The sequence below is a fragment of the Cuculus canorus genome, chromosome 1 (assembly GCF_017976375.1).
Source record: "Cuculus canorus isolate bCucCan1 chromosome 1, bCucCan1.pri, whole genome shotgun sequence".
Lineage (NCBI taxonomy): Eukaryota > Metazoa > Chordata > Aves > Cuculiformes > Cuculidae > Cuculus > Cuculus canorus.
Window position 1 is genome coordinate 155411909 of NC_071401.1, and position 27062 is coordinate 155438970.

A 27062-nucleotide genomic window follows, 5' to 3' on the forward strand; every position below is an offset into this window, starting at 1 on the left:
AAGGGGCTGTTTACAAAGGCTTGTAGTGACAGGACTAGGGGTAATGGGTACAAACTGGAGAGGGGCAGATATAGACTAGACATAAGGAGGAATTTCTTCGTGATGAGGGTGGGTGGTGAGGCACTGGCACAGGTTGCCCAGGGAAGTTGTGGCTGCCCCATCCCTGGAGGTGTTCAAGTCCAGGTTGGATGAGGCCTTGGGCAGCCTGATCTAGTGGGATGTCCCTGTGAGGTTGGAACTGGATGATCTTTAAGGTCCCTTTCAACCCAAACCTTTCTATGATTCTACTATATTAATTATGTCTGTTCCAAGAGTGACAGAGTTCAGTGAAAGCTGAAAATTAAAGATGGTGCTTTCCCATCAACTTTTAATTCTTTGTAATAACTGTTGTCTAATTCCATTTGCTACCTCTGTGGAGTTTTTTTTTTAATGCAGCTTTTTTCCCCTCTCCTTCCTTGTCAGACTTCTCAAGTTAAGAGATTGTATTCTGAGATACCTGGTGATCTTTCAGCACAACTGTTGTAGCAGAGTGAAATAGAATGGTATTCTCTAGTTTGACTCTGTAAAGCTTAGAAATTATTTTTTTCATGACAAATTGGATAGGTTTCAGTAACGAGCGAGAAGGGAATTTTGCTGGAACATAGTGAAATTTTGAAAGTTTACTTGAAATAAAAAAAACCCAAAACCTAATTAATAAGATTTTTCTTGAAGACACTAATGATTGCTCTGACCTCATCTTATACTTTTGTTTTTCAGATTTTGGATCTCCCTTTGATCTGGAACATGACTTGCCAGATGAACTGATCAGCTCCACAGAACTGGGACTCACCAATGGTGGTGACATTAATCAGCTGCAAACCAGCCTTGGCCTGGCGCAAGATGCTGCCTCTAAACACAAGCAGCTGTCTGAACTTTTACGGGCTGGTAGCTCCCCAAATATCAATATGGGAGTTGGTGGCCCTGGTCAGGGCATGGCCAGTCAAACCCAGCAAAACAGTCCTGGAATGGGAATGTTAAACAGCATGGTAAAAAGCCCCATGGCACAGGCTGGGTTGACTTCTCCCAATATGGCGATGGGTGCAAGTGGCCCAAACCAGGGTCCTTCAGCCCAATCCACTGCAGGAATGATGCCAACAGTAAACAGTCCAGTTAATCAGCCTGGCATGGGAATGAACACAGGGATGAATGCTGGCATGAATCCTGGGATGTTAGCAGCAGGCAACGGCCAGGGAATGATGCAGGGGCAAGTCATGAACGGTTCAATTGGAGCTGGCAGAGGGCGACCTAATATGCCATACCCAAACCCAGGAATGGGTAATGCCGGTAACTTGTTGGCTGAGACATTGCAACAAGGCTCTCCACAGATGGGAGGACAGGCTGGACTGAGAGGGCCACAGCCTGGAGCCATGAACAAGGTAAGACAAGCTACACTTCACTTTATTACCTTTGTTTTTCTTGCTGACTTTGTTTTATAAGATTTATTCCTCTGTAGTATGGGTTCTATAGAATAGGATTTTTTTCTCTTAAGAGTCCTGGATCATGTGCTAAACAGTTTATATGCTACTAAAGTGGAATTTGTGGCAGTCATGGGATGTGAAAATTGAGTCTTGCACAACAAACAAGACTATTGCTAGATTAAAAAACCTATTGTAGAAATCTAGTGACAGTATAGATTATCAACAACACTGAAAATTAACTTGATTGTATTTATTTTCCTTTGTTCACAAATGTATTTTCACATCTAATGTAATGCTAGTATTATGAGTCTGATGGAAATCCATCAGGACCTTTTAGACATCGTGGTGCTTTTTTCTATGTGACACAGTGAGAGTATTTGTTGTCCGAGAGCAGGCGAGTGTTTTGCTGTAGCAGATACTTCTTAGCCCATACAGGTTCGAGTGGAGTGGTAACGCTGTATGTGCCAAGGTCTTGTTAAGAAGTAGGTATTTAAGTTAATGGTGGAGAACGGATGCTTGCATAAACGCGTGAAGACGAGTGTTGGGTTCTTAAGACTGTTAATCCAACTCCATTCTTGTTTTAAAGTTTACGAAGGCTTTGTCTATAGGAGGGTAAACCAGAAAGCTGAAGGAAAAATCTTTTTCTTACTGGAAAGGGAAATAGATGTGCTTTTGTCATTTAGGAGATTGGAAGAAAGGTGTCATGAGTCACTCAAGAGAGGAGACCTAGTGGTTTAAGTGACGAGGAGATGTCTAAATTTAATTCTTGCCAAGCACGCTTAGCTTTTTTAGAGTAGGGAGCCACTTGAGTACTTCTCAAGTTTTTAGTGTTTGATCAAAAACCTAGACAATACTGAAATGTTTCACTTCTGGGGATATTTCCTGTTTCCTCGCTAATGAGGGGAAAGTCTTTCTGAGGTGCTGTGCAGAACCTGAATAGATCTATCTTGGAATGCCTCAAATCAGTCTGCTTGGAGGGCTTGGAATGATAAGCGACATAGGCTATAAACATATTTGAAATATAATACACACTGTATTTTTCTTCTAATGGTTTTACTGTGCTTCAGTGTATCAAGTGAAGTTATTTTAGTGTCTCAAACATTATTAATTATGAAGTGCTTTGGTTTTAGCTGTTTGCTTAAGCTCAGAGTGTTGGTAACAATGCTTCTGGTATGTAAATGTGTTGTAATGGGTTGATTTTTGTGATCTGGTCACTTTGGATATTTTTGCTTCATAGAAGAGTTGCTGCAAAGCTTGATTGCTACAGCAGAAAATTTGTATGCAGTGTGCAATGGAAAGAAATATGTAATTACTTAGAAGTATTCTTCTATTGGAATTATATAATGTCTCAGTCATTATTCCTTGACTGTAAAAACCAAAATAAATTACTTTGATCATTAGAAAGCCGTGTTCAGAGGTCAGGAATTGACACATTGGGTATTTGGTTGAAATACAATTTCTTAATCCTTGCTTATCAGAGCTAAAGTAGGGTTATGCATGGTAATAAAATAATTTATCTAGAAGAAGTGAAAAAGGGATACAGAATCAAGCTTCTGGCTGATGTAGTCCAGCATTAAATTGTCTTTCTCGCTTGCCTAAATTCTGAAATGTGCTGTACATCTAAAGTAAGAACATTTTGTGCTTCGGGGAATATTCAGACCAAATACATGATAACTTATAGTTTTCAGTTCATAATCCTAGACTTATTGGAAATACTTAATCTTTAATTACTGATGGAAAACCTTGAAACTTTGTGTCAATGTGGTGGGTATAGCCCTCATAGAGGAGTTGGAACTGCCAGATGAGAAAGAACAGTCTGAAATGGAGGCTGAAATTCCAGAATGTCTTCAATTGGTTTGGTTTTTGGCAGGGAGCCTGTGTTTCACTCCATGCAGTGGAGTTCGCAGAATCTGACAACAGCAATGTCTGACCGTTTTATCTCTACCCATCTGCTTTTGTGTTTTCCCACCTACAAATCTTCAAAAAGTAGATGCAAACAGAGGACTCTAAGCACTTGTTTTTAAAAAGCAGATTTTTTTTTTTAATTGATAAATTTAGTGCTGTGTTGCTGTTAATGTGGGTGTTTGTGTAATAACTTATGTAGGTTTCCTCTCTGCAAAAAATGTGCATTATCCAGGAGCTGTCCTTGAGTAGGAAGAAGAAATAGATCGAGACTGTGGTTGAATTAGAGTTCGTCATGTTAGATCGCCAAAGTCACCCCCTTTAGGTGACAGAAGGGTTGCCTCTTAGTAAAACAGATATGTTGTCTGCAATGGTTTGTACAGAAAAATAGCTTAGGTTGCCTGTGATGTTAACTAATTGGGAGGGAGGATGTTATGCTCTTCTAACAGTAAAGATGAGCTCCGAATGGCCAGTCAATCCAGGCTTGAAACTCACATGGTCATTTTAAAAAAAAAAATTAATTTGAATTGTTTTCTTGATCCTATTTATACTCATCAGTTGGAAACCTAGTGCTGATATTAGGGAGGGGATGTGGTAAAGGAGTGGATATTGCTGGTCAAAGGAGGGTGTGGACCCTGCTTTGGTAACAGTACCAGCTTAAAAATGCCTGTCAGACTCTAGCCTGAAAGGAACTGCTGGAAGTTTGGAGGGGAAAGGAATTGTAACAAGTTCTGCTCTTTTGAATAGCTTTTTGTTTTCTGTGTGCTTGCTTGTGTGCAAGTTCAGAGGACAACAGACATGCCTATTACTCTTAAAATAGAGTTTTGGAAATTGTTTGTAATGCTTTGATTCTCTCAGTGGTTAAGCATTTTTTGAACTTTTTATTTCACTAGATAGTTTTACAGCTTTAATTGATTTAAGAGTAAACAGCAAATTCAAGCTCTGTAGAAAGTTAAGAACAAGTTAATGTTTCCTATTTTGAACTATTCTTCATTTGGAATTATATCTAGTTAAAACCTTCAGTTTGTTCCACTGGGTTCTCTCGAGAGTGCCTGGTTACGATTTTACTGTCCAGCCTCTTGTTAGGGAGGATGAGTATTTTGCGTATAAATTGCTGTGTGCATTTCTGTGATAGCAGTGCTCAGTCACAAAGTGACTAAGTTCACCTGGCCTTCAGGTCACTCAGATTTTGTCTCCTACCGCTTCAAGAAATGTGCTCTTATTCAAGTAATGAAATGGATATGAAGGGGGTTCAGACTAGTTAAAGGCATTACTACTACATCTGCCATGTGAGTAGTTCACTTGCATGTGAAATTACTTGAAATGTTTAGAGTTCCGGTAGTAATTCTTTGTCATTTGGCTTACTGTTTGAGTATACACAAGGTTCTTTCCTGTTGTATTTGATACACTCGGTTTTATGATACACTTGGTTTTAGCAATTTTACCTCTGTTAAGAAGAATCTATGGCAGTATTTTACAAAAAATGAAGAAATTTCAGAATAATGAAATTCTGTTCAATGTTACAGAGATTTAAGACGTTGCCCTCGAATTGTAAAATTAGTAAAAGAAAGTAGAATCACCTTATGTTCCCCAGTGTGCATATTCAGTGTCACATTTTAGGTAGGTCAGTATTCTTGGTTGCTGTTTTTGATTCGACAGGTAAGTGTATCCATGCTATTTAGATTCTGTAACCAAGTGCATACCATATGATCAAGTACAGTAATCCATCAGAAGCATAGTTGTGTGTCCTGGTCCTTTGCTTTTTCCTCTGTGGTGAATCAAGGTGAAAAAAATGGATAATGGCTCTACTTTGTCCCAGTGTAAGGGAGGAATGTTTGTTTATGAGGGAGAAATGGAGCAGTCTTTGAGTCTTAAGTTTCTGGGCTGCATAGGGGAGTTTCTTGCACAGATGGCAGTGAAATAGTGCTGGTGTCTTGCAGTAGGTTTCTTTACTCTTTGCGCTTGACTGTGTCATGTTGTGGTCTATAAGAGTCCTTGGAAAGAATGCAAAGTCGATACTGCAAACTTTGAAAGAAGGTTACTGAAATTTAATTTTGGGTTTCTTTACTTCTGCGTGCTTAAATCTAGCTTTGCTTATCTTAAAACTCGTTGCGCAATACTATTGGTGGTGTCTAGTTGTCTTCCAAATATGACACTATTGGTGAAGCAGTTGTTTTTATAGAGGAACAGTAGAATATTTGTAACATCTGTGTGTATAGCTGTAATGGGCATTCCTCCTCAGTTTGTACTCTGGTATCCACAGTAAAGCTAGAGGCACATTTGACCTTCTTCCAAACTGAAGGTGTTTGTCGTTTTTCTTCTAATGCCAAAACTTACATGAATTTCTTCCACTTCCATAGTTGCTCTCTTGTGTTGGGGAGGGCATCTACACAGCTTTCTCCTATGCTACTTGTGCTAGTGAACTTAGATTTTTTTTTTTTTTTTTTTTTTTTCTTCCCCCCCTGAACTTGTCATCCATGCCGTTTACATGATGGGAGGTTCACAGCTTCCACCATTCTGGTAATGATAGCCCCTGCTTCCAATGAAGACAGGAAAGTAAAGTTGTTTTCCATGGTGCGTGTAGAAGGTATAACCATTTGAGAGATTACCTTTGCCATCTATTAGCAATGCTTCGTCATCTTTTGCTGTTTTCTTTGTTTGTTTCTCCTCCTCTCTCACACATTCCTTGTGTGCAAGTCCTTGCATATATGTTGAAAATAAGTTGAGGCTGTGAGGTGAAGAGAGGAAGAAAAACATGAGACGGATAAGAAGAGAAAGGGGAAGAGCAGTGCAAGGAGATGGTGGCCAGGGAGGAGTAAGCAGAGGTTGCACTCACTGTCTTGTAGCTGTGATTCAGCCACGTATATTTTTGCATGGCATTGCAGATGAAGCCTTGTACTTGTCTCACGCAGTGGTATTAACACCATTTTTCTTTATCTGGTTCTTGTGCACTTGATTATCTGCCCCTTGCTCCCAAAAGATCATTAATACGATGATGAATTGAATGTCAGTCTTTCTGGTTGTTTGCTACTGAAAAAATGACACAAGATTACTTTTATCTTCCTTCTGTAGTCATAAGGTCATCAGTTTCTTCCCGTTCGATGTTTTTTTATTCATGTTTCCTAACATGTCACAGCAAATGACATGAGCATGCTCCTGCTTCTTATGCCAGGTGAAGAACCTCCCAAATGACCCTTCTCTTGACTCAGTCTAGAGTTGCATGCCACATGGCTGGTGTCAGGTTGGTGGGTCTGTGACAGCGTGACTGGGGGGCATTGCTGTGAGGTTCTGCTGTGGATCTGGCTTGTGTCAGTCTCACCTGAAGCAAGTGTTGGCTGCTGATTTGTTCCAGGAGACCTTGAGGCATTTGGGTTTTGGCATCCTCCTTAGATATTCCTTGAGTGTGCTTTTGGAGTCAGTTTGGCATCTTTGCCCTCTAAGCTGGCCTGTGCTGTTTTGGTCTTTGTCTCTCCTGGAGGCTGAGAGAGGGAAATGAGGATTATCCCTGTCAGGAGCAGCTGGGCTGAGGTGGGCATGTAGTAGTCTTCTGCTGCTGGGTCTCTGGGTACAGTGGGGTGGAGGAAGTCCACTTGGTGGGGTAGATGATGGTTCTCAGCCCCAGGGAGAGTGGAGGTTTGTGTTTCTGCCATGGAGACAGCCTTGTTTGAGGGGGCTGGCTCTGCTCTCCAGACAGTGCCAATGGCTCATGGTTGATAAAATGTCAGAGATCTTTGTGCTGGGCCAGCTTGATTAGTACATTTGAAAAAGCCAGATGCTTCTCATAAAGTTTGTGTCCAGCAGTGTTGTAGATGCAAAAGGTGGTTGGCATGGTCAAACCTCATCCCTGAGTTTCATTAGAAAGTTTCTGCTTTGGGTGACAGGGCAAAGGTGCTTTTGTTCTTAAGGTGGGGTTTGAGTTTCTTCCCCTGCAGTCAGGACCGAGCTGGCTCATCGGGCCACAGTTATTCTGAATCCTTTGGTATCAATATATGAAGTGACCACTTGTCAGAGTTGGGCATCGTGATTTTTTCCCTGTGGCACCAGGTTGTGAAAATGTGCCTTCAGTTCTGGATTGTTTGTTTAGTGTTTTTTTAAGGCTTGATAGCAGCGTAAGTTGCAGAAGTCATGGTGGGGCAACGTTAGTGATGGCCAGCATAGGCTCTGCTTTAGTGTACTCTCAGGTATCATCTAACTTTGGGGGCTCTGTTTGTTAATGAGCTTAAAAACTTTGTGTTTTGGTTTAACTCCAACTGGCAACTGAGCACCATGCAGCAGCTTCCTCACCCTCTGCTCCTCTTGTGGGATGGGGTGGAGAATGGGGGAAGTGGAACACTCATAGGTTGAGATAAGGACAGTTTAATAGGACAGCAAAAGGGCGACATAATAATAGAATATACAAAACAGGTAGTACACAACACAATTGCTTACCACCTGATGACCAATGCCCAGCCCATCCTGGAGCAGCAATCACACCATTGTCCACACACACCTCTCCCCCCCCATGACCATCCTCTTCCTGGCCAACTCCCCAGTTTGTATACTGAGCGTGACATTATATGGTATGGAATATCCGTTCAGTCAGTTTGCGTGCGCTGTCCTGGCTGTGCTTCCTCCTGGCTTCTTGTGCACCTATCCCGCTGGCAGAGCATGGCAAGCTGAAAAGTCCTGGGCTTAGTATAAGCACTACATAGCGACAATTAAAAACATCAGTACATTATCGACGTTACTAAATACTAAATCAAAGACACAGTACTATACCAGCAATTAGGAAGAAAAATTAACTCCATCCCAGCTGCAACCAGGACACTTTGCTTAGAAATTTCTGGGTTTGGGGATGTACCTCCGTTCAAAACTGTTTCTGGAGCCAAAGGGATCAGGCTGTCTTACAGGAAAATGTATCTTGTTTTCTAGAGAAAATAATTCCTACTGTCAGTCCTTCACTAAGTCTTGAACCTGACTCCTTATTGTTTTGCTTCTCCCTTTCCCTTCTGTTTAATGCGAAGAACATATTAGTATTCTGAGGGAAAGGCAGGAAGGGTTTGATTCTTAGCTGTTCTGGTTTTGGCCTTAGCTGCCTCATCCACGTTGCTGTATGTGTAGTCACTGTATGTGTATTCATTGCAGTCGAGACCCAGCAGGGGTCTTGCCAAAGGAGACAGAGAAAAAAACACTTTTTTAGTTTTGCCTGATCATTGCATTGTTTGTTTATCTGCCGTATGTAGATATTCTTTTCATTGCCCTCTCGTGAATTACTGCTTGTGTGATCATGATTATTGCTTGTGTGTGGAGGAGGGGGGCTGTCTTCAAGAAAGTTCACTTGTACATATCCGATGCCTAAAGAGACAGGTTCTTCAGTGGGTTTTGTGCTCCTTTTCGTGTAGCTTGTGTTTGATCCTGCTTTATTTTATTAATGCAAACTGAAGGACATTGTAATGGAATGGCCAGTGTTACAGCCTGAAAAAGGAAAGTTTTTGAATAGTGACAGGTAATCTCAAGGAATGTAGGCTACTTCTCTGTGGCGGTTCGAGAAGGTTGGTAAGGAGCAGAAGCAAGGTGTTTGTACTAGATGAGAATGCTTTTAGAATAAATTAGAGGTGATTGGAAACAAACCTACCATTGGAGCTTGTATGGAATTTGCAGGAAGTTGCCCAGACTTGAACCAAAAAGCATTAAGGAGGCTGAATGTTGTCTAGTCAAATGCTCATGGAAGTTGGGAACAATACAGCTCTTAGAATTATTTTTGTGTCTTTGTTATTAGGAGTTATGGCTCCTCTAGAATCTTATCAGAGTAATGGTGAAAACTTGGCTTGCAGTTTTCTTGGTCCTCTGTGGCTAGTTGTTTTGGTCTTAGAAGGCCAAATTTTCCGTGAAAAATAGATGGGAAAGCAAGGAATGGAAAAAAATGTAAGAGGACAAACAACTTTATTGGCAAGATTGAGCCTAACTGTTGTTTAGATTCTGGGGCATTCCAATGCTATATTCTGGTATGCTAAAACTGTTGAATCTGCATATAGCTCATGAAATATGAATCAGTTCTCCCTATGGATAAAGAGTTCAATAGATTTGTTTTGTTTCCAGTGTTCCTTCCTGCCATCTCCATTGACCTATAGTGGAGCTCATTGCAAAGGGGTTACTGTGCCTGTGTGTGGTGTTACCTATGTGCATGGTGTATTCTTAAATTGAAAACCGTTGTGTACTGAAACGCAGGCATGCATTGTTACAGCTGTTCGGAGAAAATCTGAGGGAGTGCTGACAGTTAGGTAGGGGTTTTTTGGGATAAACCCCGCTGATATGAATGTCGGTGGTATTTGTCTCCGTTTGGAGCCCGCACGGATGCAGGGAGTGGAAAAATTCTTCTAGACTTCTGAGTTTTATAGTTCATGGTAGAAATTTTTAATTGGGAAAGTTGAAATAGGAAATCGGTTGAACAAAATCTTTTATCTAGAAATGATCAGGCCAATTCTGACCAGACTGTCCTTAAAGATTGGTAAGTAGGCTTCGCTGTGTTTGTAGGAACTGTCTGTTTGGGGAGTTGATGTTGTGTGATGGGTGAACACATGCACATAAAGAGAAGGGGAAGCATCTGGGTCAGTGTTGTATCGCAGCTGGTTCGTGACTGTGGTTGCTCTTACTTCTCTGAAGTATTTATTTGCCTTTTACATTGTGAACTTCAGATGTGTTACTTAAGCATCTTACCATTTTAATTCCTAGATGGGAATGATGGGCAATCCCAACCCTTATGGCCAGACATATAGTCAGAATACCGGGCAGCAGATTGGAGCCAGTGGACTTGGGCCTCAGATGCAGAATAAAGCTGGACTGCAGAACAGCTTACCACAGTTTCCAATGGACAAGAAGCCAGTTCCTGCAGCAGGAATGCCTAACATGGTAAGTAGAATGAAAAGTGTCTCCAGAAAACGTAGTAGACCAAAATGGAGCCATATGCTCTGGTGTTGCTATAAGTTTTTGCAGAAGTCATACCCAGTGTGAATGTGTGCTCTGAATCCACACATAATGCACTTGATTCAGCTCCTAAAAAGGCTGATATGGAGAGGATTGAGCTGTGCTTTCTCTGTTGATAAGCTGCACCTCTACTCTCTCAAAACGTTTCAGCAGAGAAAGTGAAATGGAGCTCCTAAAGTGAGCTTTGCCACCTGTTTGGACACCTCTGCTCTCCTCTCCCATCCTTTCTCTTCTAGTTGGTGTATTGGACGTCTTCTCTGTGTGGTTTTGTCTTGAGGATTCTTTTCCTGCTTGTACTCACTGATGATGTTTTTCGGAGAGAGAAATATCTCTTCTCAAACGGGCCCTCCCTAGGATAGGGCCTAGAAGTTCCAGTCGTGTGTTCATTCTTGTTCTGAATTACATGAACATGCAGGACAGCCTTGATGCTGGAGATCCCCTGGTGGCTGTAGCTGCAGTAGGTCTGTTGCTCCCCCCTCGCCCTCTCATACTGTTACTGCAGCAGGACTGAAGGAAAGGGGAAGCAAGAGTGAGGAAGAAAAAGCAGACAGCTCGAGCTTATAAATTACAGGCCTTAACATCAGGTTTCTTAGCTTAAGCTTAACACTGGTGGCTGAATGTGTTTACCTCATTGTTTTAGAAGGTTAAATTGGGTAGGAGTATGACATGCAATGTGTCCTGCCTTTTTTCCTTCCCATCTATGTAGTTGGGGTTTTTTATTTTTAATTTGGGAAACAAATTCACAGTTCTGTATAAGTACTTTGTGTTTCTCCCCACTTCATATTCTCCCAACTCATCCTCCGGGGGGTGTCAGTCTCTATTGCTGAGAAAACATTTCCAGGTAACTTTTGTACCTTCGAATTAAAAAGATCTCAATCCCATGACTTTTATTTAATGACCTTAAGTTAGGAATGAAACATGGGAAGCCCAGCACAACCAGTTGGTTACATGAACCAATAAAGAAGCAGCCAGAACTTGCTGCTCAGAACTACGGCTGTCAAGCTTGTGTACAGTGTAGAGTATGCAACTCTTTTGAAGTTGAATTGCTACCCCACTGAACCTAGGAGTGAAAAGCTGTTGCTATCACAGCTGTCGTTTAGAAAGACAGGCTGCAAGCAAGGCAGTTACGGTCGTATTGGAAGATACACAAACTCTGAAGAGTCTGAAGGATGAAGTTTCCGTATAAAAGGAAAGTTTACTACTAGTATTGAAGAGCCGTGGGAGAACTGGTATTTAGGAGTGCAGGTAGCTGAGCTCTGAAAAACTGGTGATGTCCAGAAACATCCTGTAAAACCTTCTGTGAAGAGCCTGTTAGAAACCGAATACTGCTGAATGGAAGTGAAACAAGCAACATGGAGTCTCTGAACCTCTCTCTTTTTATTCTGAGTACGTGTCAGTTGTCACCAGGAAGAAATATGAAGAAGTCTGAAGAAATAAAAAGAGTGGAAGAAGAGGTAGACGCTGCTGTACTTGACATGAGTTCTGTGGCATGTATTATCCTGAAGTTGTGCTTCATGTCTGCCAGAAACTAGGAGATGCTTTTTTTGAATGCTTATGTGCAAGTTTCCCAGGGGAAAAAGTTTCCCAGAATTTCCCTTTTAGGAGCAATGAAATTGAGGCTGCTTATACTGAAATAGAGGGAAAACACTATTCATTTTAAAAGGTGCTTTATTCTGTTAATGCAAGAATTGTGGATGCAACTTCCTAGCTTCCAAAATGAGGAGGAGGTTTGAGGGCTAAGTGCTATTAATATTTTCTGGTTGGTTTGGCACTGCAAATTAACCTGTGAGTATGTACAGATTTAAGTTCTGCTGGTTGTTGAGACAAGAGCTAAGAATAGGAGAGTGGTAGAGTAAGAAAATGTGGTTGGAAAGAGAATTATTGCCAGGACTGTAGCTAGGGGCTTATACTTGATGTAGGTCATCTAGAACTGCAGATAGGTGGGGTATTCCTTTAATCACAGAATGTATCAGTTGCTTTTCTTATTTAATTTTGTTGTCATCATTTACTTGCTAAATGGATTATTCTAAAGAATGGATTAATTTCTGGGAATTTCCTTTCCACCTTCTCCAGGGCCAGCAGCAGGCTCAGCAAGTTCAGCAAGCTGGGATGGGGCCAGCAGCTTCTCAAGGAATGGGGTCTGGAGCACCGACAGCAGATCCAGAAAAACGGAAACTTATTCAGCAGCAACTAGTTCTCCTCTTACATGCTCACAAGTGTCAGCGGCGAGAACAGGCCAACGGGGAGGTGCGACAGTGCAACCTCCCTCACTGCCGAACCATGAAGAATGTCCTGAACCACATGACACATTGCCAGGCTGGCAAATCTTGCCAGGGTAGGTGGAGGAGTGGTTATATTGATGCAATCAGCATTTGCAGGACCAGAAGAGCTCTAGGAAAGCGGTGGAGAATAGTGGGTGGCTTGGGAAGTAGAAGTTTTTTTAACCTGTCTGTTCCCTTAGGAATGGAAGTCATAAATGTCTTATGAGCCGTTATAGCTAAGTTGAAGAGGACAAGGTAGCACAAAGAGATGAAGATCTCTTGCTTAATTTTGAAATTCACTATAGAATCTTTTGCATGCTGCCTTCTGATAAGGGTAGATACAAAGTGGGAATCTGCAAAAGGGAATCTACCTGTCTGTATTAAACGGAAGAGACAAATCTCAAGCAATAGCTAGCCAGGAATTAAGCTGATACTGGCAGTAAGTGAACTCTTAGTCCATCCTGGTATCCAAGGAAAATGCGTGTGATCTTCTCTGGTAGCTTAGGCTCGTCTGGGTCATGCCAGTTGTTGGCATCTCAATTACTTGGTACAGTCTGCCTGATAAATATGGCGTTATCCTTAAAGCGAAGAAGATGCAGGCTTGGGTGTTTCCAAGTAAGGCTTAGTTGAGCCAATAGTACTTGAAGAAATCTAGCCACGTTTTCAGGGCTAGATAGTGCTGAATTATTTCAAGTAACACTTTACTGACCTGTGTTGGCATAGAAGTGTGCCCTGAGAGAAATAGTTGCTCCAAATCCAGTTTGTGTTGACCACGTAGAGATACTGGCAGTTGTTTGTAAAAATGTTTCATTCCGTTTCTCAGTGGCACATTGCGCGTCTTCCCGACAAATCATCTCGCACTGGAAGAACTGTACAAGACACGACTGCCCTGTATGTTTGCCTCTCAAAAATGCTGGGGACAAGAGAAATCAACAATGTAAGTCTGCTGGGGACTGATGTGCACTGGATAAACTGTAAAATATGTGTTGAAAGTTTACTTTCTTGCACCTAGGCAATAGTGGTGATGCTCTTGAAATCTGTGAATGTGTAATATGATTTTCTTGTTGCTTTAGAGTCACAGTATTTTTCTGTCTCTGATAGTCAGTGTTTATGGCAGCTTTCTAATTTCTTTTTATTTTCTTAGCAGGAGAATGGTAAAGGTGAACAAGTATTAAGTCAGTGCTCTCAGCAAAATGACTGGCTTTTCACTGCCACCTTTTCCAGCTGGCCACTTTCTGGAGACAGATTTGCACACACACAGGGTTGTGTCATTTAAGCTCTGATATTTTGTTCTGTTTTCATCCTTTGTTTGCATCGGGGTCTCTTCTTTTTCTTTGTGCCCCCTTGATCTTCATGCTAAAACCTTTGGCAAGACTTTTGTCATTTTGTTACCTGTATAGTACTTTTTTTCCTTTCTTATTGTTACTTCGGGCTCTTCTTGTGACGTGAGCTATTTCTTGTTTTAAGAAAATTAAAACAACAAAGAAAAAGGCATTACAGTGGCTATTGAAGAACTGTAGGTACCCTTCTGCCTTTAGCCTCTGTGACACGGGGTGCCTCTGTTTTCAGTTTGAAGCAAACATGTGTGTCCTAAATACTTAAGAATGGGATTTCCTCTCAGCAGCTCAAAGGGAAAACGGCATGATGTTGGAATGGCTGGTTGGGTAAAACTTGTCTCCCTGTTTCATGACAAATTTTCCAGACCTAACCTCTTTTCTGCAAGCTCCTAGAAGATGTTTCGGTTCTAAACAGCAGTGAATTCCATATATTCTTTCCCTTTTTTCTTGGACTGCTTTGACTGCCTCCTGCTGTCCTTATTAACTTGGCATGTCTCTTCCAGCGCTGCTGGGCGGAGCTGCAGTAGGACTTGCGAATACTGGCTCTGTGGGCGTGGGGCAGCAGACAACGCCCAGCATAAACACTACCAGTCAGATAGACCCCAGCTCCATCGAGCGAGCCTACGCAGCCCTTGGACTGACCTATCAAGGGAACCAGATGCAGACACAGCCCCAGGCTCAAGTGAAGAATCAGCAGCAAGGACAGTCACCCCAGGGTCTGCGCCCTATGAATCCTATGAGTAAGTTTGTCTCTTAGTGTTAGATATAAACTATGGGCAGCTTTCCCATGCCTTACCTAATGGCAGTTTTCTTAACCTGCTAGCTTTATGCAGGTAGTTGATTTGTGAGAGGTATTGTTTTGCAGTATTTTAGGCTTGAAACAGCAAGCTGCTTGGTGGAATGGGGACAGGAGAAGGCCCAGATGCCTTCCCTTGGAAAACAAGTTCTCTGAGAAAAGTATCATTTTTGGGAATATTTTTTTTTGAGAACCAGTTTTCCAAAGCAGCTTATTTAATGTTGTTTTGTGGCTTTTAATTTGTATTGTATTGCGAGTTTTGGGCCTTTTAGGAGTTTTTAATTGGAAATGCATGCATTGGAATGCCTGTATTCAAGTGTACTTCTTGTCACTGCAGCATTTTAGTTGTTCCCAGGTATATGATGTTTGTTTTAAAAATGAAAAGTAGTAAATAATAGACTTTCTCTCTGAATCCTGTCATGTGAACTCCTGTAACTGTAAATTGTCTAAGTGGCTTATTGCAAAATCGGAAAAGGTACATAAGAATTTTTATTTGCAGTTAATTCTAACCTGGCTGTCACTGGTGTCAAATGAAGTAACTTTTAACCATCAAAACCTAATTTTGATTTTTTTGGTATTGCATCACAGAAATTTTTTTCAGCCCTAGCTCTTCACTTCAGTTGTTTAAGTAGAGGTGTTTGGTTTTTTTCTTTTATATGGAGTGGAGGAAGATGAGCTGGTGGATATTTATCACAATCTGTATGGGATTGCAGTGATCCTGCATATGTGTGCTGTGACAAACTCATGTACAGAGTGAGTGCTGCATATGCACAGGAATTCCATGGGGAAGGACCTGAGAGATTGCAGAGGAAAGAAGCGGTTGGTTGTAGTCTGCACCAAAGGGCCTGCTTCTCCTGAGTTACTTGGGGGAAAGGCTGTTGGGTAGAGTTCTTAATGAGACCACTGGTCCTAACAGGTTGAGTGCCATTTGTATACTGCTAAAAGTTTACCTTCCAGTGTATAAAGCCTTTTTTTAGAAAGGGGAGGGAGGTCCTGAGAGTTTGGTCTTAAAGTGATTAGACTAAAATAATATAGTTTTCTATAGAGTATTTTACAAATTAATTAACTCCTAGAAGCTCCAAGCTGTTATAGTGAGAGTCCTGAAAAGTTGAAAGGAATGCATCATCCATTTTTCTGAAGCAAAATGTTTGTGTTTTGGTTTGTTTATTTAAAGGCACAGAATCTGGCCTCTGCATTCTTATTGGGCACTCCTTGTAGTGCTGATCAGAAAATCCAATGAGATGAGGTTGAAAAACTCTTGGAGTTTGAAGAACTGAAGCTTAATATAGAAAGGATAAGCATGGAGAGTGTAGGCTCTGACTGTTGTTTCATTACTAGATGCAGATGACTAAGGATGGTATTAAAACAAGCAAGATAGGAATCATCAGGTCATGGCCTACTCAACAACAAGGCTAGTTTAGGAGAAACAGCAGGATTTGGTGAGGACTGCAATGTGAAGAGGCGGTTTCCATAGTTGAAAAGGGAGAGTTAAGGCAAAGATTGACAGTTGTCTCTTATACCAGCTTGCTCTCAGTTGACAAAGTGAATATGGCAAGGAGAAGAAAGTGGCTAAGAGAAGGGAGGCTGGAGGCAGCTTTATGAAAAGGCTGTTAAACACTTGGTTGTGGTATTAGAAGTATGGTATTGCACTTGATATGCTTAATTTCAGTGAATTTCTCTTCTATGCAGTTTCTACTTTTTCCTGAAATACAGATTCTGTAGGATATGGCTGTTCTAAAGGCACATGAAACTTGGTAATGGCTTTCATGATGCTCTCACAATTTCAATAGGTATCCAGAAGTCTCACACAGAAATATGCTGCATTCTTCTTCACTATTTGAGTATGAACTGTAATGTGAGGAGAATAGGCAGTTTTCTGTCGCAATTCAGATCTGTGATTCAGAAAAGCAGATTTTGGTATGTAAACAATTACTAGAGGCTTTTCTTGCAAAGGACTGTCAGATCTTTGTTCTTAGTACAAACATTGGAGTTAGTTGTGGGATCTTTAAGTATGGGCTGAGTGAGAGGGGACTGTGTCAGATGTAGGTGGCAGCTGATGCTGTGAGTTTTTGAAGCGTTTGGATACAGATCCAAAGCCTCTGAATTACAGGAAAAAAACATACCAAACCAACCACTTTTAAACAAAAAGCACAAGTAGTTGGTAATGCTGAATCTTTAGTTGGAGAATCACAGAAAAGGATTCTGGTATGTAGTATTTGCAGCAAACTTAAATTGTTTGAGTAATTTGGAAGATATGCAGGAGAGTATTGTGGTGTGATGCTTCACTTGGAGGTTACCAGTGTTGTGCCTCAGACCTTTTCCTAGTCGGTAAAAGGAAGAAGGTGAAGGGAGCAACACGTAATTAAACCCCCTTCAAAATGTTTGAAAGTCTAGACCACTGTTATTGTTGATCAGTTACTGATTTTGCACAGTAAATGGGCTGTTCGTTTAAGAATACCTATTCTGTTTTCTAGGTGCAAATCCAATGGGAGTGAATGGAGGAGTAGGGGTTCAGACTCCTAATCTGCTGCCTGACTCAATGTTACATTCAACCATGAATTCTCAAAAGTAAGTTGAATTATTCTTTGCACCTTCAGCTGCAAATACTGATGATTGCCCACAACAAATGAGATGGAGGGAAAGGGGGCGTACATAAGGCTACCGCATGCTTACACTGTGAAGGACTAACTGATGCTTGCTGCTGAGGGATAGTTGAAAAAAAGAAGCCGTGTAGTTGTGATGTCTGTCTTATCCTTTCTAGAGGCCTCAGTATCCATTTTAACTTTGTCATTAGTTGCAAACTGAGTTTTTTGGGCCACAGAGGTTGCAGGCATTATCTGCTTTAGCAGCTGTGCAGATCTGAAGCTCTGGTGCATTTACCGTCAGGGTGGCATACTACAAACCGGCTGTTGAGCTGCAGTGGGAGTTAAGGGGCAAGTTATTCACTGAGGTGTAAAAGCAATCCTTGTGCTGCTTAATCTCATGGCACTTCTTGCATAAACAATGGGGTAAATGCCATTGATGGCTCTCTCTCTTTGGATTTTGTAGCTTTTGTTCCAGTTTCCCAAATCCTTGGGTAGGACAGCATGTGCTCTTTCTCGGTGTTGTTTTGGTGCCTGTGCAGCTATTTCTGCAGAGTTTGTCCATTGATTAGGGAATGGCTGAACTAGCACTTTGTCCTATCATTATTCTAAAAGAGGCTACGACTGTAAGATGACTAAGCTTGGGCGAGACTTTTCACCCTCAATTCTTGCTCTGTTTTTGAAGTCCCATGATGAGTGAAAGCACCAGTGTTGCCAGTTTGGGAGCCATGCCAACAGCTCAACCATCCAATACCGGCATTCGAAAGCAGTGGCACGAAGACATTACTCAGGACCTCCGAAACCACCTTGTTCATAAACTGTGAGTAGCTAATATCAGAACAATCTCCTGTTAGGCGAGTTGCTGCCTCTGAAGTGGGGCAGGAGGAAGCCTGGCTTAGAAAACCAGGAGGTCGGGGTGTGAGTTTTGTCAGGGGACATAAGAAGGGAAAGAAGCAGCATGAAAGGTGCATTTGTGTTTTCTTGGTTGTTAACGTAGCTGCATCTGCTGGTTTGGGGCTGTTGTACTGGAAGTGTCCCACTCTGTGCTCAAGCCATCTATATGGGGGCAGAGTTCCCCTGGAAGCAGCAGCTGTGCCTGAGTCTGTCAGAAGATTCACTTGCTGCTTTTTGTTCAGTTCATTGGGGCTAGTGCTGATGTCTTGGTCTGGGACATCCTAATCACTTGTGTGTTTGATTTTTTCCAGAGTCCAAGCCATATTTCCTACTCCTGACCCTGCAGCACTGAAGGATCGGCGTATGGAGAATCTAGTGGCTTACGCTCGGAAAGTGGAAGGGGACATGTATGAATCAGCAAACAGCAGGGTGAGATGCCATCCTCTACTGTCTAGTCTTGTGTGTCTTTGCCTTGACCCCATAGTGGCTGGGGAGGAAGAGGAGTGAACGCACAGCTGAGGAAGCGTGTGTTCAGGGGATGCTGAATGGGGTCTAGGAACCAGCTGGCTGCAGGCTTCTGCCTGGGTGTGCCAAGAGTCAGAGTGGTGCCTGTCAGAGTGTGCTGTGCTTGAGACTTCTTGGGGTTCCTTGAAGGCAGCATGAAGCTCTTCATTGCAATTCTCCCAAAGAAGTGTTGGACATAAGAGAAATGTCTGGTGTTGGCCTAATGGTTGCCAGCAGTGCCCTGAGTAGTGCCCTTTTTGCCCTCCACTCTGCCTATCAAAGGGAGAGCTAGCCTCACCCAAGCCAGAACGTGTGTGTGGAAGGCTGTTTTACAAGCTTGGATCACTGTGACCTGTTGTCTTTACATAACGTGTCGTAACCTTTCCTGACCTGTAATGCTCCCCAACAGGCGGAGTACTATCACTTGCTAGCGGAGAAGATCTATAAGATTCAGAAGGAGTTGGAGGAAAAACGAAGAACCAGACTGCAGAAGCAAAACATGATCCCAAATGCTCCAGGCATGCCTCAGGCTCCCATGAATCAAGGGCCTAACATGGGACAGCCCCAACCAGGGATGTCTGCAAGTAAGAAAGATTGGGTTACTGACTACATGGTGCAGGGGTGTCCTGTAGTGGACTGCCATTTTGGTAGGCTTGTGACCACTTTTGCCCTTCTTGTTTCACAGGAACCTGCCTTGCTCAAAGTTAAACAGAACTTTCTCCTCTTTGTTCAGAAGTACTTGCAAAATCTTTGCCTTTCTTACGTGTTTAATTAGTGTCCATAGATTATCTAAAGGCTTTTAGCTTTCTGAACAAGTTGCAGTATTGTAAACATTTACACTTACTTTAAGGGGGGGTGGAATGGAGATGAAGTTGTATTAACACTGTAGAACTTGAGTCTCATTGGATTCACTTCTAGAATTAATTCATTTAGAGATAACTCCAGTTACTGTTAGAAAAATATTTTTGTAATATTTGGTTGTGTGGTGTTTAAAATGAGTATTGCTATTGTTGCCAAACAAAGAGCATGATGACTAGGGTGCTTAGGTATTTATGCCCTTGAAAGTTTACATAGTGGTTGCTCCATGCCCTGTTTCTTTTTTTGGACAAATGGCCTTTCCGCTATGCGATGAAAACCTGATTTCAGTTATTTTCTCCATGTGGCTGTCTCCTGTTTCACAGAAGTTCTGTTACTTGAATTGACCTCCCTAATGCTAAACCAATTCTTGTTACTGTTAGATTCCTCGCTGTGTGTTTGTGTATTAGAATAAAATTGTCTTTGGAGAGCAGTTAATGATCAAAACTATCATGCTACTAAAGAGTGTAATATCCCTTAACAATATGAGGAAGAGACAAGGTGATGTCGGGTATCTAGTGTATTTTTATAGTAAGAACAGTTAATGCTAGTTACTTGGAGTGATATGTTTGGTTAGAAAGCGGAGAAGGGCATCTGCTAACTTTGTAATCTTGTACTTACAGTTAAATCCTGTAAATAACTGAAACACAAGATTTTAAACTATATGTTTCTAAATAGAATTGCACCCCTTACTCTGATTTAACTGTAAAATAGATCTAATATATTTTTAAACTATTTGAGCCAAATCTGCTTTAAGATGGTGGTTTGGGGTGTCCAGTGATTTAGAGTGACGACTCTGGAGACTGAAACAGTCGTTCTTAAATCTAAGTGCAACAGTTCTGCAAACTGACCTTCTCAAGCACACCCCACTCCTGTCTGTTTCCCGAGAGCTTCCTTCTCAGAAGAAAAGGATTTTCTCCTTCATTTATTCAGCCCTATATGTTCTTAGATAGTTTACAGTTAAGAATTGAGTTCTTAAGACTGCAGGGAACAGAAGTGTAGCTGTCAATGACACTGTAATAAGTTGCATCAGAGGATTGAATTAAAATTGGAATTGGTCAACTAAGGAGGGAAAAAAACTTTCTTTGTTTTACTAACACTGCAAAAAGATCCAGTAGCTCTAGGCACTTGCTAAAAGAATCTTAATCTGAGTTCTTTCTCCATTTTTAAATATGAATGTATCTTGGCAAATCCAGTTCTGGGTCTCTTGATGTCAGAACAAGGTTTATTGACATGCATTACCAAGATTCAAGCAGAACTGTTAAAGATTGGTGCTGTGACTTTATTTGCTGCAGCTTCTGTAGAAAGTTGATCTTCAGAAGTAGAGTTGACACTTTGGGTTATTTATCAGCTACTCCAGTAATTCTCGAAGCTGAATTCTCAGCCTCTCTCTGAAGCTAACTTCAGAACTTCAATAAGTACTCTGTTGAACCATAGTTTTCATAATGCTCTAAATCTGGAGGTGCAGTAACAGTTTAGAATGGTCTGTAGAAGGTCTTGTGGTCTGGAATGTTGTGGACCACAGAGTTTGTCATCGTACCTCTATAAGATACTTAAATTTGTCCTCAGTTTTTGAAAGCTGACTCTAAGTCAAGATAGTTCTGCCAGTGGGACCATGCTTATATTTTCAAGGAAGTGTCTGTTTTTTCTTACCTTTGAGGACTCCTCAAGTGTTTAGAGTTACTAGACTGTGTCTATGTATTTTTTTTTCTTTTGCATGTAGATTTTAGTCGGTAATTCTTATAATGTTTGGCTAAAATCTGATGGTCTTCTAAATGCCATAATCTTATTCCAATGTCATTTTTCCAGATGGTCCTCTTCCTGACCCAACCCTGATACGTGCTAATGTGCCAAACCAGATGATGAATCGCATGCAGGCACAGCCAGGTAAATATTGAAGAAAATTCACTAGTGTGATTGTGAAAGAATCTTTGAATGGGGCAGCTCTTGTTGAAGTGTCAAAGCCATTTTTCAGCTACCATTTTCCCATTTGATTAAGAAAATAATTATCTATATTATATTGGACCTTAAATAAATATATTAAAAGTAGCATTTCACGATCTTGTGAATTTAAGAGCGGCTTGTTAGCTGCTTGCTTTGTTAAAGAACTTCATCCTTCTGGAACTTCTGGTTGTGTGAGCATAGAGTGGTAGGGTCAGCCAGACATGGTGCGCTCTGCCAGCTCAGGTGAGGCCTTGTTGATGGCAGAAGGAAGATGATGAGTAGTATTGCTCAGAAGGAAGGGGCTGAGCCTTTTATTCATATTCAAGAATATTGTAGCCAACGTACAAGGTACTTAAAGTGAACATTTATAGCTTGGGATTGAATTTCAAGATAATGCAGTTTGTGTGAAACAGTTGGTGGGAACAGGTACTTCAGGGGAAAAAAGCTAGGCTGTGTTCTGAAGGAGTATGGCAGCTTGGAAATCTGGTTGATAGAAAATGAAGTTGGGAAAACATCAACAGCATTTCTTATCATAGAATCATTAGGTTGGGAAAAACTTTAGACATCATCAACTCCAACTGTACCTGTCTACTACTAAATAATATCCCCAAGCACGTCATGTACCCGCTTGTTAAACACCTACAGGGATGAGGACTCCACCACCTCCGTGGGCAGCCTCTGCAAGTGCCCGAGAACCCTTTCTGTGAAGAAATTTTTCCTAATGTCCAACCTAAACTTCCCCCGATGCAGCTTGAGGCCATTCCCTCTTGTCCTATGACCTATCACTTGGGAGAAGAGACCAACATCCACCTCACTACAACCTCCTTTCAGGCAGTTGTACAGGGCATTAAGGTCTCCCTTCAGCCTCCTGTTCTCCCGGGTAAACACTGCCAGTTTCCTCAGTCGCTCCTCATAAGACTCGTGCTCCAGTCCCCTCACTGGTTTTGTCGCTCTTCTCTGGACACGCTCTAGGACCTCAATGTCTTTCGTATAGCAAGGGGCCCAAATGTTGAATGGTGACCAAAGGAGAATTTGGGTCTTTGTTTATAAGTGTTTTTTGGGACAAACATGCAGGAATGAATCAGTTTGGCCAGATGAACATGCAGCTGTCACCGATGGGACCTCGGCAAACCTCTCCTCTTCAGCACCCTGGACAGCTAAGCCAGGCCGGGGCCATGAACCAGGTCAGTGTGTGTTACGGCCAGGGTGCTTGGCTCACAATTTTGCTTCTGTTGGCTCTGGTTTCCTTAAAATACATTTAAAAAACAAATGAAAAATGTCAAGCATTTCTCCATTCTGTTGACCCGTTGATTCCTCCTTCTGCATTTCCACCAAAAGATTTATGTGGCCTATCGTAAGCATTTAGGTCTTGGTGGTAAACATTGACTAATAAATAAGTTTTGACTTTTTGTGCTGTTGTGTCTTTAAAACACGAAACAAAAATAAATGCTGAGTCATAGTCCCAACCTGAAATAAGTGTCCTTTCCCTTAAATCACATGGGAAATCATAGAGTGTTTTGGGTTGGAAAGGACCTTTACAGGTCATCCAGTCCAACCCCCCTGCAGTGAGCAGGGACATCTTTTAACTAGATCTGGTTGCTCAGAGCACCATCCAACCTGACCTTGAATGTTTCTAGGCATGGGGCCTCCTAATTTTTGGTTTTTGAGAGGAGCCATAGTAAGTTTTCTGTGTTGTATCTTACAGATAAGTGACAAGTATAAATTTCTGCAACAAGGTAAATGTTTCTTTGTAAAATGTTATAGAGGTGTACACACACTGTATTAAATGAGTTCCTTTCTTTTCCAGCAGATGGGATTTCCTTCACGTATGCAGCAGCCTGGAGTTGGCCAGCCTTCTGGTCAGAGTCAGTTTCTACAACAGACCCAGTTCCCTACTTCTTCCCCAGGAATGAACACAGCAAGCATGCCCATGACTCAGCCTGGCAGTCAGACACCAGTTTCTCAAGTAAGTTTCTGATTTCTGGAAATGGTCTTACTGATCTGTCGTTTACTGGTTTCATTGCTCAGTTGGTAGTAATGGAGAGCAACTTGTTTTCTCAAGATGCTTTTGGAATTATAGTCACCTGAATTAATTTATTGAGACTCTGTGTTTTCCTGATGTAGTACTGGGAAAGGCAAGGGTGAAACATTGTTAGCTTGTGCTCAGGCTTAAGCTTAAGTGCGACAGGAATTTTTTTAAGTTTGGTTTTATGGAGCAAAGAAATTGTTACTCACCATGCAGTAGTTAAGAATTTCTTGCTTAGAGGTGGGGAAGCAGAGTCTGGGAAATTAAGAGATCGTGGAAGATAAAGTCTTAAAAAGGCAGGTCTATCCAGGACCAATATGTTGCTGGCTTTGAAGGGTAGGAGTGTTATCACTACTAAAGGTCTGAACTGCCAGTCTAGCAGCTTCCTTTCTGTCCTTTTCTTCTCCTTTTTCAGCAAGAACCTTAAAGGCCAGGAAGAAGTAGGGAATGTCAGTTTGTTTCTCGTTGATGCTTCTTCCCAGTTTGCAGGCAAGATTATTGTGGAGTGACAGCTTTTTTCCTTGACTAGTACAATAATTATCTTTTTTGTAATCTTGTAATGGTACAGTTACAGCTGTACTTATTTCTGATGATAAACTCAGTCTCTAGTCTTGGGGGTGGGGACATGGTCATACTAAGTGTATTTGAATGCAGTTTTTCACTGTGGTAGGTTGTCCCATATTCAGGATATACTAATATGCAGTTTTAGAAATGTTTTGCAGACTGGGAGTGTAGGTGTGCCGTTCTTTAAGCATATCAGCAAGTATAAGTTATTCTCTTAAAATCTCTTTTGGAGCTGAATAAACTTTAAAACCACTTCGTTTGTGTATTCAAAATAAATTGAATAGACAGTTTCTGCTTTTGGGATAGTTTTAAAAAAAAAAAAACAGATAATTTTTCACATTTTCAAGTGTGCCAGTAACTGTGGAAAAGCAGCCGTTTGACAGTAATTCTTCTCCTTTTTTATTTCAAGTCATTGCAAATGTGTACCTGTTTTCCCACAGGCACAAATAACCAGCACTTCCTGTCCTGTGAATTCTCCTGCAATGGCTCCAGGTTCTCAAGGGAGCCATATTCACTGCCCACCTCTTCCACAGCCTCCCATGCACCGAAATTCTCCTTCTCCGGTACCTAGTCGAACCCCAACGCCTCACCACACGCCCCCAAGCTTGGGATCACAGCAACAGCAGGCATCAGCAGCAGCTGCCACTACTGCCCCCACACCTACTCCTCAGGCAATGCCACCTGGACCACAGTCACAAACTATGCACCCCCCTCAAAGGCAGACTCCAACGCCTCCACAGGCACAGCTGCCTCCACAAGTCCAGCCTCCAGTTCCAGTTACTCCTTCTGCAGAGCAACAGCAGCAGCCCTTGTCACAGCAGAGCACAACTGCATCTGTTCCCACACCAACAGCCCCGCTGCAGCCTCAACACCCCACAACACCTGTAAGGAAGTACTTTAATTGTGCTTTCCCTGCAAATGTTCAAGTGTAAAGCTTACTTTTCAGTTGGTCTTTATCTTTGTGCAAGTCTGTGATAATGGAGGTAGCTCCTGGCATGCTCAATATAAAAATAGGTTGTATTGAATTTAGGAAGTAAATTCTTTGCATTGAGATAAGTCTTTACGTCATCTGATATTTCCAGAGAGGGAGTATTTTTTTGAATTCTAGTGTACGTTTTGATGTTCGCTGTGAAACATGGATGAGGTCTTTAGTTGTGTACGTATGTATAGTGGTGGTGTAAAATGGGGAAATGGTATGTAATTATCTATATGCTAGATCTTCCACTGCATGTTTCTGTTGCATGTTCTGTAATTGTGTAGCAGTGTTTTCATCAGGTAAAGCAAGCAGAAGGACTAGAGTACATTTAAATTTAGTGGAAACATAGTACAGGTAAAAGGTAGACAAAGCAAAGGAAAATAAATTCATTAGAAGTCTGTTTGTAATGTGTTTTGTTCCTGCAGCTTTCACAGCCAGCTGTAAGTATCGATGGGCAGGTATCCAATCCTCCATCCACCAGCAGCACAGAGGTGAACTCTCAGCAGGCTGTTCCAGAGCAGCAGCAGCCACCCTTGCAGGAAGTGAAAATGGAAATTAAAACAGATGAGGGGGAACCAGAACAAACAGACCTGCAAATGGAAGAGAAATCTGAGGTGAGATTGTCCACCAATTGTTGGGTAGAATATCTCTAGAGCTACTAGATGCTTTCTGTCTCCGTGCGAACATTCCTTTCAGAGTTTAATGAGAGCTGTAGGTGCTGCCTGCTGCTGTTTTGATTGTTGTCTTCTTCTTCCTCAAGAATGGTCTCTGCTTTGTGGTGAATTGGTGGAAGAAGCCAGCAGCCACAAGAAAGACTGTGATAGTGTAGTTGCAGCTGTGAGGCCTTTTGGTAAAGGCCAATGCAAGAGGGCAGTTGGGTCAGTCCTTCAGATGTCATTGGCAGCTGTCAGATGCTAGAATAGTGGATACGTACATGATGGGCTGCTTTACTGGGCTCTGACAAGTTGTCACTGAGAACAGCTGGGAGTGTGGCCTCCAGCAGTGTCACTCTGGCAGGCCCAGTATAGGAGAGGCTGTCAGACCTGGCTACAGAGCTGGATGAGTACCTGTGGGTTTGCTTGCAGCCTGGAACTGTTCAGCAGCTACTGTTGTGGTGTTGAAAGATGCATTCTAGCACATCTTCTCAAGTTTTAGGCAAGGTTTGGCTACAAAGTAGAGCACCTTAATCGTAGGGGAGAGCAGTGGGAGGGATGGAAGATAGATTTAAAGGGCAGAAATATACATGGGTGACTCTGCAGGAAATGTCAGTGACAGGCTCCAAACTACTTTCCAGGTTAAAGCAGAACCAGTTGCGGAGGAATGTAAACCAGACCCAATGGAACAAGAAGAGAAGAAATCCGAAGCGAAGACTGAAATACCAGAGGGGGAAGAAAGACCTACTACTCCAGCTACTCAGTCTTCTCCGGCAGCTGGGCAGTCTAAGAAAAAAAGTAAGCAGGAACACTGTTTAGTGGACTGAAATTCACTGCATCCCTCTAGAGAAATCTTTGCGGTGGGGAAAAAAAACTGAGCTTTCTTCATTGGTGCTCAGTAGGCTTATATAGATTGTTCTTCATGGCTTTTGGACAAAAATGTCAAATAACACTTGTGCTTGTAACTGGCTCTGGGCAAGTTCTTTAAGGTTTTAGTATTACCCATTAAGCCTTAGTGACATTGTCACTGCAGTAGAGATGTGAAATACTCCTCAGTTGCAGATTTTCTAGACAAGTTTTTTCATGGAACCTCAGAGAAGGGCCAGATTTGGAATGTAAACCAGCTCTATTTAATTTAGCAGTGTCTTCCTAAGATAAAACCAAGTTTCTCTTTAATATTTTGGCCATCTCCTTGTCTCCAGGTCATCATTTTAATATTCTCCTCTAACTCGGTGTTACAGAGGGTAAACAAGCCATGCTAAGTAACTTAAATCCATTGTCTGTAGTCTTTTTCCACAGACCTCACATTTTCCAGCAGGTTTTTTCCTTTCAGCTGTTTCTGCTCTTT

At 41.8% G+C, this 27062-nt stretch overlaps 1 protein-coding gene across 3 annotated transcripts in view; it reads left to right on the plus strand.

Moving 5' to 3' along the window:
- Positions 1–27062, plus strand: part of EP300 (E1A binding protein p300) — a 65132-nt gene that overhangs the window by 15026 nt on the left and 23044 nt on the right. The window contains exons 2-16 of one of the 3 annotated variants that reach the window (XM_054069922.1): positions 757–1415; positions 10071–10247; positions 12396–12657; positions 13407–13520; positions 14424–14660; positions 17191–17284; positions 17984–18118; positions 18504–18621; positions 19106–19280; positions 21361–21438; positions 22570–22679; positions 23303–23461; positions 24526–24969; positions 25487–25675; positions 26356–26512. In XM_054069922.1, coding sequence (XP_053925897.1) covers positions 757–1415; positions 10071–10247; positions 12396–12657; positions 13407–13520; positions 14424–14660; positions 17191–17284; positions 17984–18118; positions 18504–18621; positions 19106–19280; positions 21361–21438; positions 22570–22679; positions 23303–23461; positions 24526–24969; positions 25487–25675; positions 26356–26512 — 3108 coding nt within the window. The remainder of the gene's footprint in view (positions 1–756; positions 1416–10070; positions 10248–12395; positions 12658–13406; positions 13521–14423; positions 14661–17190; positions 17285–17983; positions 18119–18503; positions 18622–19105; positions 19281–21360; positions 21439–22569; positions 22680–23302; positions 23462–24525; positions 24970–25486; positions 25676–26355; positions 26513–27062) is intronic. The other 2 variants (XM_054069939.1, XM_054069930.1) reach the window with 2 other exon arrangements.